Raw genomic sequence first — 12,972 nt, forward strand, 5'->3', positions numbered from 1 at the left:
GAACGTATCTGTATTTGTGTCTTTTTTTAATTTAAAATGATCCTTTAAAGGTAGGTTGCTTTATTTATTAATTTTTTATTGATTTTGAAAGAGAAAGAGAGAGAGAGAGATTGATTTGCTGTTCCACTTATTGATGCATCATTGGTTAATTCTTTTATGTGCCCTGACCGGGGATCAAACCCACGACCTTGGCGTATCAGGACGATGCTCTCACCAACTCAGCTACCTGGCCAGGACTGGATATACATCTTGCGTCTACGGATGAGGAAATGAAGACTTGCCCACGAGGAGGGAGTTCATAAGGCAGCAGAACTATCCAGGATTTGAACTGGAGCCTATAGAGCTCCAAAGACCCATGTTCCCCCCCTCTGCTCCCCAGATGTCCTGGGCCATGCAGGACTTGGAGGGAGCCTCGGTTCCGGAAGTGGAGAGAATGGGCTGGCGATGCAAGATCCGCCTGACAAGGTATGGTAAGGGACAGCGTATTTGGAGGACAGTAGAGTGTCACATATTCAATACGATCAGAGAAGAAAAGCCCATAGCCCGCCCCTCTGCCCAGGGCAGGGCCCGGCAGCCCTGACATTCCAGGAAGACAATTGAATTAGGAAGAAAAGCCACAGGGATTGATTCAATGACTATACACACCAGCCGCTGTCGAGACGTCAGCTATGAGAGGCGTAAAGCCCCATCCTCACCAGGGAGCTGCATCTAAGGCATTTACAGTCACACAGACCATTGCTGACCGACTGGGACGTGAGTGCTGTGGAAGACCCCACGCACAAGAGGACTGCATCTGTTTGAGAAATAATTCGCACCAGCAGGCTGGAAGAATATTACCAAGACTGCCGAGTGGGATGTTGGGATGTATTAGGAATATTTTTACTTTCCTGTTCTTTTTTCTCTTTTTTCTTTTCTGCTCTGCTTTGACGTCTTTCTAAATTTTCTTTTTTGAGCATGTGCCACTTTGATCACGAAAGAAGCATGAGAGAGTGCTGTAGATTCAAGTTCAGCCTGGCGTTTTTGCTTTTACACGTCAGTCCCCTGGGAAGGTGGCATTGGTGACCTCGGGTGACGACAGGTTGAGAAGTCACCTTGGAAGGACTGGCACCCATAAGTGTGCATAAGAAACAAGGTATTTCCAGAACACCATATGAATTCCCCATCACGATTACAACGGTAACGAGAAGGTCTGAGCGGCGTCCTCCGTCCCCGGTTCTAGCGGGAGAGTTGGCACCGGCCTTACCTTTTCCAGCTGGGAAGTGCAGTTGTCACAAGCCTCCCTGAGCAGGTGGCGGGCTCTGCCGGGGTCTCCCCGCTTGTACGCGGTGTGGATGTCTTCTGTCCCAGGACAGTGCGCTGTGGGGTCACCGCCTGGCGTGGACAGTTTGCTGCCCATGTCCCCGGCCCCTGGATGGACAGAAGCACACAGAGTATCCCCTTCACTCCTGGCTCCCAGGAATCATCAGGAAGGTGCTGTCGAGGATGTACATTACTTGATTTCAAGTCTTACTGTAGAGCCATACTAATGGAGATATTATGGTACAGTATTCCCTCACTTAACGCGGGTATTACGTTCTAGATGCCCCCCCACCCACGACAGGTGAAAATCCGCGAAGTAGGAACCTTACATTTATTTTAGTATTTATATACATTTTAAGGCTTTAGAAACCCTTCCCACACACTTATAAACCGTTCCCAGTCCCTTATTAACCTTTCCCACTCCCTTATTAACCTTTCCCACACTTTTATAAACACTACGTACGTTCTTAAACATATTCTATACTCTTAAACCTATGTCACTTTAACAACATACGTATACAGTACTGCAAAATCCCGTGATATGACAAAAAAATCCGCGATCAATAATTAAATAGAATATTTTTAAAAACCCCGTGATACAATGAGGCCGTGATAAGTGAACAGTGATAGAGAGAGGGACTCCTGTACTGCAGAGCAAACAGCTCATGGAACAGAAAGGAGTTGAGAAAGAGGCCCATCCTTGTCCACGCACTTGATTTTTGCCAAGGGCCCCAGAGCAATGCATTGAGAAAAGCAAAGTCTTTCCAACACATGATGTCAGAACTGGACATCCACCTTGAGTGAAAAGAAACTCCGAGCCCTATTGCTTACCACAAAAACTAATTTGAGATGGCTCATGAATCTAAACATAAAGGTTACACCTAGAGAGCTTCTAGAAAAAAATAGAAAAATAGCTTCATGACTTGAGAATAAGCAAAGGTTCTCTAGGACAAAGAAAGGAGTAACCATGAAAGAAAAAAAAATTGCAAACTAGACTTCACTAAAACTTTAAACTTCTGCCCATCAACAGATGGACCTGCCATTTAAAAATGAACAGGCGAGTTACGTTTAAAAAGAAAGTACTTGCAGAACATATCCAAACAAGCAATGGCCTCTAGAATATAAAAAGAACTATAGCTCAGTCATAAAGGACAAAGCACCTGATGAAAAATGGGCAAAGATGGGAACAGCTAGAAGATATTCCAAGAACTCGATGTCATCAGTCATCAGGAAAGTGCCAATTAAAACCACCGAGAGACACTATACTCCCGCCAGAATCACTAACATGTAAAAAGACTTGGTGAGGATACGAAGCAACCAGAACACCCCTACCTTATAGGCTGGAGCATTAAATAGGACAGCCACGTTGGAAACAAGTCTGAGCGTTTCTTATAAAACTAAAAATACACCTACCTTACAACCACAATTCTGTTCTTAAGAGATTTACACAAGACAAATATGTCTAAGAATTGTACTCAAGAATGTTCATAGCAGTTTCATTCATAATATTTCCAAACTGTAAATAAGGCAGGTATCCATCAACAAAATGGATAAACAGCTAGGTGCTGTGGTTTGGTAACTTGTCGTCGGCGGCGGCGGCGGCGGCGGCGGCAGCCGTCCGTCTCGAGAGACGATGGTGTAGCTTCTTAAGAGTCTATCTGCACCGCCGAGAATGGCTGTGCAGTCCGACTCGGGAGTGACACGGTATCTGTCTCCTCCCGTGTTGAATCGACACCTTGCGATGACGCTGGAGTGTCCTCTCCAGTGAAGCTGAAGCTACAGAGCCTGGGCAGGGTGATATGGAGGGTCTGCTGTTGCCCATGCAGCAGACCCCCCCTCTCTTCGCAGCTGAAGGGTCCAAGGGAAAGACGGAGTCAATACAGCTTGGCTTCAGGTGCGCCGCAGGAGTTGCCGGTGTTGACTACAACGTCAAACCGCCTTAGGGACTCCGGCTCCGGATTTTCTGTCGGGGTTTACTCCCTTAGCCTTTCCCCTGAAGAGGTATGCCGCAAGGCAGCGGAGGTTTTCTGGAATCAGAGTTTTCCTTCTCTGATGTGCCCTGACTGGAAGATCGAACCAGCGACACTTAGCTCGCAGGCCGACGCTCAATCCACTGAGCCAAACCAGCCAGGGTCGGTTTGGTAACTACTCAGCAGTAAAAAGGAATAAACTACTGATCCATGAAATAACAGAGAGAAATCTGAAAACATAGTGCTGAGTGAAAGAAAGATCACACAAAATGATTCTAATCTATGGGTGAAAAGAAATGAGACCAGTGAGTGGTTAGTGGGGGTAGGGACAGGCATGTAGTTTCCCAGGGAAGGGGCATGAGCCAACTGTCTGTGTGATGTTTCTAAATCTTTTTTTTTTTTAATCCTCACCTGAGGACATATTTTCATTGCTTTTAGAGAAAGAGGAAGGGAGAGAGAGAAACATCGATGTGAGAGAGAAACATCAGTTGGTTGCCTCCTGTACACGCTCTGACCAGGGATTGAACCTGCAGTCCAGGTATGTGCCCTGACTAGGAATCGAACCTGTGACCTTCCAGTTTACAGGACAACATTTCAACTCACGGAGCCACACTGGCCAGGACACTGTTTCTATATCTTTATGATGATTTCACAACATTGGTGTTGTTTCAAAACTTATCAAATAGTCCAATGAAGATATGCACCTTTTACTTTATATAAATTTTACCTAAAAAAAACCTATAAACAACCTCCATCAGTAGTCAGTGATATAAATGCTAAAGTATTTGAGGGTGAAGTGTACAGGTGTTTCCAGTTTGGAAATGCATTAAAAATAATGGATTAAAAATAAAGGAATAAATAGACAGACATGTGAGCGGGTCATTTTAGAAAATATTAACAGTAGAAGCTAAGTGGTGGGTATAGGGATGTACACGATTTGATTCTTTCCACTTTCCGGTATGTTTGAAATGTTCCCTAACAGAATGCTGGGCGAAGTCAATCCAAAGAGCCACCCTAAATGCAGGGCTTGCCGCATGGCGTACTGAAGGGGCCCCGCCAGCAGCAGCAGCCCACGGAATCCTGCTCTGAAGAAAGGCAGAGACAAGAGCCGCTGACAGGAACGGGTCTCGATGCCACCCGGGGTCTTGTCAGCTCACGCCGAGCCGTGACGGTCCCCGTGGCAAAGGCGAGTGCTCTGACAAGTCGCTCTGGTGGATGAGGATCTCGTACATTGTGGCTGAAACGCAAGGGCAAGTTCGCTGTGTGCACCTGGAAATTATCGTGGGTGTATTTGTTTTGTTGGCTGTGTATCTTTGGGAAGCAGCAGCAGAAAAGGGCTTCGTAGGTATGGGGGTCAGAGATGTGAAAAAGGCCGCTTTGCTTCCTGTGACACGTAACCATCTCCATAAATTATTCACAGGCAGAGACCCAGGGACATCTGAGAGGGGGCTGCAGGGAGGAAAGGCCGCTGGCAGGGGCGAGAAGGAGGTAGGACCACGGTCAGCGCCATCCATCAGAAGGGACGCTAAATTATGTCACTGGTGCCCTTTCGGAATTAAGCAAATGTCTCCCTTATCTCTGTAAAACACATGTGTGCGTGCCTGTGTGTGCCCGGCAGGTACAAAGTAACCTCTTCTGTACACGCGAGGAACATACACAGAAACAGTTAACCTTGCAGCCCAAGTTCACCAGCATGGAGGAGGCGGCCCCGGCGGTGATTTTCCTTTAACTTGATCTTTAAAGAGTATAATGGATGTGGAGTAAGTGATGTAATAAGAACCAAGACTCTGCTCAGTTCTCTTTATGTTATTTCTTTCTGATGTGGTGATGTTTTTCAGTTTCGGATGCGACTTTCTTAAGTTTCATGGACGCTTGTCCCTGGACCCGCCCGGAGAGCTGGGGGGGGGTTTGGTCCCAACAGCTGGATGGACATTATGGGGAAAACACCAGTTAATGAATATGTGCATCATTGAATATGCCAACTTCATTTAATTGCCTGAAATTATAAGGAGAATGGTTACGTGTCTTTTAATAAAAAAAAAAATCAAAATGCTAATGATGAGTAGTACTAAGAATGGGCTGGGAGGGATTTAGTGATAGAATTAAAAATACTTTTCTTTTTTATTTCCCAAGTTTCCTGTGATGGAATTATATGACGGTTTTCTTGAAAACTTTAAAGATATAAGACACGTAAGAAAAGGACATGCTGTCATGGGAAAAACCCTAAATAATATAAAAGTATATCACATAAAAAGCAGAAGTCCCTCTCCCGCACCACTACTAGACACCTTTTCTTAGAAGTAAATATTGACTTTTACAGTAACTTTTCCCCAAGATACTACTTTTATGTTTGAGAATTGGTGACCTCTTATTTAAACTTAAAGCAGGGGAACATATTTATACTCTTTGTGATTATTCAGTTATTTGCTTGTGCCTATCAATCAACAACTGTCCATAATTCTATTCTCTTCTACAGTAAAACATCACAGTTCTAAATATTGTTCTCATACAGATTTAAAATTCATATTAAAAACACAACCCTCCAAACTTATTCTATGCCAATCATTAACATACGAAATATGTCACTATAATTAGTAGAAAAGTAAGAGTAGAACATTAGAGTGATTCAGTTTCAAATTTTAATAAAATTCCTTTTTGGTCTCTATTACAACATGCCATTTTTTTGCTATTAGCAATAAAAATTCCTTACACACACACACACACACACAAATAGGCATCTCGCTTTTAACGCAAAGTGAATATACTTAAGTAAGTATGTAACTAGATAAGGAGATCAACAGCAAAGTTTGTTTTTCTTTTTAAATTTTGGTTGGTGCTTCTTGTTTGATTTTAGGAGCGAGTCCGTTAGAAGGGGGAGCAGGTGAGCAGAGACTGTCGATGTAGCGGGTGAATTCAGTACATGGACCCTACAGTTACTCGAGAATACAAGAACCTTTCCTATACGCTGTGAGATGACAGATGAGTATCTTCCTGGCTGGGATAAATATTAGTAACTACTAGCTTGCTATTTAAATGGGTTAGATGTGGACAATGCATTAAAGTTCGTTATGTGGAGAAGCATTTGGTTCAAAAAATATTTCAGAACCTATAGAACCAGGACACGCAACACGCAGTCTCTGACAATCGCTGTCCATTTAATCATCTATTTATAAAGAAATACTTTCAGGAATAGGGGATGTTTCACGGGTTTAGCTGTTTCTAGGAGAAATATTTTAGTTGCTAAAGATTCCATCTCTAAATGTCATTGGTGCAATTCCGGTTTATAGAAAAACAAATGATTCAAAACAGCAGAAAGACTAATGAAAATTACTCTTCCCTGTTATTCTGGGAAAGTAATCACACAGAATCCCATGACACCAGAGTACTGTCTGTCTGTAAAAGCCATGTCAAGTATACCCAGAGTTCACTGTGGCCTTCCCCACCTTGAAGAGAGCCCTTTGTCTGCTGATTCTGAGTCCTTTCTGTCCTGACAGCCTAAGAAGACATTCTCATTTTTTCTTCTAGAACAATATTTGTTAAATGATCCCTCCTAACCCAATCATCGGAATAAAATTTTCTCTCTACTCTTTTGTTTGCCCTAGAAATCTAGGATAATAGAGAGCTAACACAAAAGTGGCTTTAATTCTGCAAGTTGTAAGTGTCGGCCTAGTCTATAAATATATATGCATATATATATTTTTATTTTTAATTCTCTCGTCCCCACCAAAGAAAACATAAATGAATGCTGTCTCTCCATTTAAACTGTGGCATCCTCTGTACACCCTAGGGAAGACACTAACATTTTATTTGCACATCCATGAAATTTTAAAAATTACATTCACCTCCATCAACAACAGAACAGCAAAAAGTAAAAATATATCTATCAACCTCATAGTTCACGGCAGAACACACATACGTAAACTTTACGATGCTACTGACCTGGTCATAATTGTTTAACGACCTTCCCCTGACATCCGCCACCGAGTCCCCCTGTGGCCAGAGCACAAGGGGCAGGGGACTGTCCCGCCCCGCAGGTTCCACCCTCCTGGCACCGGGGGGTCGCCCACTGTAGCCCTGGGCTTCCTGGCCTTCAGCTCGAAGGATGCTTCTTTCTTTGCCAGCTAGCACTCTAGAGGTTTCGCTTCAGCAGCGTTTTTCATCTCTGGGTTGGATTACGGTGAAATCCAACCCTTTTATTTCTTCGGGGAAGATGCAGAAGTTGGGAGGCGTGAAGGGCGAGATGACCCCCAGGGTGACCCTCAGCGGTAATTCCTCACCAGCTCCAGATGGCTTGGTGCTCAGTGCCATCATGCTGGGCCACTTGCACGGGCCAGCGTCAGGAAAGGAAGCGCAGGCAGCCGTGGCCTTGACCAGGGCCTGGCTCACGTCTCCCCCAGAACAGCAATCCAGCAACGGAGGCCCCGCTTTGCTCAGACCAACAAAGCCTCCCAGCGCAGATGCATGCCTTCTCTGTGGGCATCTGCGCCTAACCACTGGAAATGGATTTACATTAATATAAGTGGGAGGGGGAATTATACAGGGTGGGCAAAAGTGGGTTCACAGTTGTGAGTGCTGAAAACACAGTTTGTTCTTGGATTATAATTTATTTATTAATGATCGTATTACTTGTTATGACTAACCTACTGTTGCCCACCCCTGTATATATATAAACAAATCACGCAGGGTTCTATCATACAGAAGACTGCTCGTTTCTCTAGAAATAACAAATACAATCAATCACAGGATGCTATGTTATGTCCGCCCGACGGAGTGAGAAATGAGGTGACTTCTAACATTCACGGCTGGCCAGTGTGTGGTGAAACGGGTACCCCTGTCATTGTGGGAGGCCCTGCAGATGCTGTGACTGTTTCTGAAAGCAAGATTCAGGGAGAGGTTCTGCCAGCTCACCTATGGTTTTTTTTTCTCCTAGAAATTTACCTGCAGAAATAACATGGCACCACCAATAAAAAAATACCTTCCTGAGCTATGACGCTGTGCCCTGCAGAATTACCTATGAGAGTGGAAGGAGGGACTTGACAACCAGGTCCATGGCCAAGGTCGGGGAATCAGGGAGTGGCTTGGAGTAAAGGAAATGTTGCGATGCCCAGCACTGCCTGGTGCTCGATTTGTGTCATTTAAGTGAAGGCTCACAGCAGCGCTGTGAGTGGGTGCCATGCTGTTCCATTGCAGAGGAGAGAGGCCTACATGAAAACATTGTTCACAGTGACAGAGCCGGTGACTAGCAGGGACAAGAGGGGAAGCAGGTCTTTCTGACTCGGGGGCCCCGAAACCTCCATGATTCTGCTTTCCAACTTAGTGCCTCTTATAGACTGCATGTTTGTGTCCCCCAAATTTGTATGTTTTTTGTCTAATCCCTCAGATGATGGTGTTGGGAGATGGGGGCTTGGGGAGGTGATTAGGTCATGAGGGTGGGGCCCCCATAATGGGATTAGTGCCCTGTGAGGATCCAAGGAGAGGAGGGTGGTCTGCAAACCTACGAATTGGGCCCTCACCGAGAACAGATTTGCCCAGGCCTTGATCTTGGACTTCCCAGCCTCCAGAAACATGGGAAGTAAATGTTTATTGTTTAAACCACCCAATCTGTGGCAGCCTGAGCTGACTAAAGGTACCTCAAGGTACTTCAGCATGAGGATCTATTCTGCAGACATGAAAACCGGTGACAATGAAGACTAAGGAGAAGTATGGAAAATACTTATATAATATTAAGCTACAAGAGTGGAATACGGGGCAGAGACAGAAATACCAGGGAAGAAAATTCATCCCACAGAACACTGGTTGACATGATTTGAAAACAGGCAACGTGGAAGAATTCATTCCAGCTTGGTAGGTTATGTGCAATTCAAATGCTTTGAAGAAAGGTTTTGAATGCGTATAGTTGATTCTTTCTGTTTATAAAAGTTTAGTCTGTCTGTCTGTCTCTCTGTTTAGAAAGTAGAACCCAAGGACATGCGTACATGAAAGCAGCAGTTGCCTTTAGTGGGTGAAATGACCAGGGATTTTGTCTATTTGTGTTTTTCTGTGTTTTCAAATACACTTTTTATTCCTCATCAAGCTTGCATTGATTTTGAAATTAAGACAAACAACTAAAAGAGGAAGCGTACCCAGCACAAAATGGACTCCTTGCAACCTGACTTAATGAATTAGTTTTTTGATGGCAACCACTAACCTGAAGCAACCCTACGCTCTTCAGTAGACCAAGTCTTGACTCAGTTGCTCTGGAAAAAAAAGACAAAGAGCCAAGAGAATCTCCTGGGACAATAATTGGAGACAGTGTCCCAGACCTTGAAAGGCACAATAAAATGGTCTCTTCATTGAGTGCTGCCCAATGCTATGAAAAGTCCACTTTCTTCCCAACACCCACATGCAAGGTGGGGGTCCTCACCACCACATTCCATGATGTGACCATGATGTGACCTGGGTGGTTCGAGAAGCTTCCCCCACCCCACTCCAAACAGCAGAACTAGGCCTTGGACCCCTAGCACCTGCCACCAATGCTGACCCTCCACCTCCCGAGCTGTGTCCTCCCAACCAAACGTGGGACACTTATTCGCAATGCAATAATCTTGGCAAGCACCTAAGAACGAAAAGGTGAGATCATCCTGTCTCGTTAGATGGAAAATCCAGAGACAGTCTGCGGCGGCAGAAGAGAAACAGAAACACGATGCATCCTCTCCTAGGCTTAGTTCCTCTTCCAAAATGGCATTTATTTATGGCTCACGCATTCCACAAACATGGAATTCCTATTGCGTGCTGAGCGTGACCCCGGGGACACAGCTGGATGAGATGGGCAGGAAGAGCTAGGGTGTGACGCCCTCCTCTTTCCAGATTTCACGCTTAAAAAACACCTACAACGGGAACCATGCTCGAGAGGCTGACCTGGAACAAAAAGGAGAACCATCCTCCTGCGGAAATAAAAACCACAGAAGTAAGATGGTTGCCTCACATAATATAACACAGTAAAATCTGAAGCTACAAAAAAAATAAAAATCAACCCTACTCTGGTCTTTGGAGAGGTGATTGGGGTTATAAACACTGAGGGGTAGGCCAGCCCGTTTCTGGGGGACAGGCTCCCCATACTTAAAAAGCACATTAAAAAAAACCACAATATGCATGAAGATGCTGATTGCCATACTGTTTTGTGTAGCAAAAATGGTGGTTATTTATAATGATCATCAAATGCATTACAATGCTTGTCACTTGGAGTGCATGAAACACAGGGAAACTAACAAGAAGACCCCCAACGTGCTAACATTAGCTTTTCTTATGCGATAGAATTTGAGGGGATCTTTGCCCCTCTCTTCAGTTTTCCAGTTATTTCTCTGTCGCGGCTGTAACGGAGAAATTGTTCTGTAAAAATATACTTGCCAGGTGAACAAAGCAACATTTCTAACTGAATGCAGCTTGCTACTGGCAAAGTGGGGCACAAGGGAAGGAAGAAAACATCTCAATCCATTGGGAAATTGAGGGGGAGGCACCCAGATTTTTCCAGTAGTGTGTTTTACCGAGAGCCGTGCACTGTGCTAAAATATGGGGTAGCCCGAATGGAACTGTGACAATAAGGGTCTCATCTATGATCCTGTCCATCGGGAGTGTCATGCAGAATGGCCAACGGGGACAGAATTCTCTTGCAAAGAGAATTCTCTTGCCCATCTGGATCATGCTTTGGCCAAACAGCTCGAGATGGTCTCGTGGCCCCTTCTCCACACCACCTTCTCTAGAATCTGGCCACTTCGGCATCGCAACGGTTGGGTCATGACAGGTCAAAGTCTAGACTGTCTCAGGATAATCCTCTGGGGCTTTCCGATTCATAGAAGTATCACTTAGTCACGCGCACTGCCAGGGAAGGAGGCCCCAGAGCACAGAGGACGGTGACAGAGACGTCACCTCCGCCTCTCCCAGTTGGGCATTCGTGTCTGCAGTGCCCCGTGTGCAGCACCCAGCATACAGGGGTGGTTGTGGGACCCCAATGAATGAAAGCATGGGAAGTGCTTACCATGCAGCCCGACCCTTCATGGGCTGTACATAAATGCTAAAGCTTATTTATGACTGCTGTTTGAAATAAAGTAAGAAATTTGGTTTGTGTCTAAAACCTGAAGTCTGCAGAGATCAGGCGTCTGAGACAAATGATGTCAAGCCAGACGCACAAGTTGGTGGCTTTCTGAATCTTATCTGTGGAGCTCGGGCTCAGGTGTTAGCACCCCGATAAAAGGCAAAGGTGGGAGGCAATGAGCATTTATTTGAGATCCAAAAGAATACCTATTTTGGAAGCACTGATTCCGGCAGAAACCCAAACGGTGTTCCAAACCAGAGGCAAAGGCAAGGGGCTTTTACAATAAAGGGAAGGGGACTAATTACATCCACAGAAGGGACGCGTGTCAGTTGGCACAGATTAGCTAATGTCATGGTGTTTATTCTGAACTATGTGTTAAATTCTCAGTCTGGTTGCCCGCAGCCCAGTAGGCACAGAATCTGCTTTCTTGTCCTCTTTCCAAACACTTCTTTGGGGCACAAGGCTGCTTTAGGCCCAGTCCAAAGGTTATTGTGCCTGGTTTTAACATTTAACATTAGGTTTGAGGCCTAAGACATGCCAGGCTGTTCCTCCGGATGGCAGCTCTTCCCGTGCGTGTAAAGTGGCATCTCATTGTGGTTTTGACTGGCATTTCCAGAATCACTAGTGATGCTGAGCATCTTTTCATGTGGTCGTTGGCCATTTTATATCGTCTTTGATGAAGGCCTATTCAGGGTCTTTCGTCCTTTCGTTGTCTTTTTGTGGTTGGCTTGTAAAGAGTTCTGTATTTAATTTGGACACACACCGTTTATCAGAGATACGGTTGCAAATATTTGCTCCCATTCTGTGTGCTGTCTTTTCACTTGCTTGATGATGTTCTTCAAGTACAAAATGTTTAATTTTGATGAAATCCAATTTATTTTTCTTCATGTCACTGTTTTTTTTTTTTAATAAAGATCTTGTTTAATTATTTTTAGAGAGAGGGGAAGGGAGGAAGAAAAAGAGGGAGCGAGACATCAATGTGAGAGAGAAATATCAACCAGTTGCCTCTCAAACATGCACCGACCGAGTACCAAACCCGTAACCCAGGTTTGTGCCCTGATCAGGACTTGAACCAGTGACCTTTTGCTTTGCAAGATGACTCCCAGCCCACTGAGTCATACCCGTCAGGGCTTGTCACTGTGTTTTTGGTGTCATATTTAAGAAACCATTGCTTAATCCAAGGTCTTGAAGATTTAATCCTATGTTTTCTTCTAAGAGTTTTTTAACTTTAGCTCTTACATTTAGGTGCCAAAAAGAAATTCTGTTTGTATTTTAATTACTACTGCACTGAATTACAGAACCAACTGGTGAAGAATTAACATATTTACAAATGTTAAGTCTTCCTATACAAGAGGAAGATATGTCATTTTATTTACTCCAATATTCTTTCTGTCCAAGGTTTAATGGTTTCTTTAGATGGGCCCTGTGTGAGTATCCCTACTTCCCCTAGACAGTTTATACTCAATTTATATTCATTTAGTAATTAAGTCAAAATGAAAACAGAACATTCCTACTTATTGCATGCAAAGTTTTCAATTTCAGTTTTCTGGGTTTGTAAGTGGACCTCCATAGGGCATCTAATTATGTGCTAACACCCACTAGATAGAGGCCAACAGGAAGAGATCTCAGGTA

The 12,972-nt window shown here is 44.4% G+C and overlaps 1 protein-coding gene across 2 annotated transcripts in view; it reads right to left on the reverse strand.

Moving 5' to 3' along the window:
• LRRK1 (leucine rich repeat kinase 1) overlaps nucleotides 1-12,972 on the reverse strand; it is a 90,446-nt gene that overhangs the window by 63,362 nt on the left and 14,112 nt on the right. For both annotated transcript variants that reach the window (XM_090263862.1, XM_090263863.1), the window contains exon 2: nucleotides 1,244-1,407. In XM_090263862.1, the coding sequence (XP_090119988.1) occupies nucleotides 1,244-1,407 (164 nt within the window). The remainder of the gene's footprint in view (nucleotides 1-1,243; nucleotides 1,408-12,972) is intronic.

Source organism: Furipterus horrens, unplaced genomic scaffold (assembly GCF_987537825.1).
Source record: "Furipterus horrens unplaced genomic scaffold, mFurHor1.1.pri manual_scaffold_16, whole genome shotgun sequence".
Lineage (NCBI taxonomy): Eukaryota > Metazoa > Chordata > Mammalia > Chiroptera > Furipteridae > Furipterus > Furipterus horrens.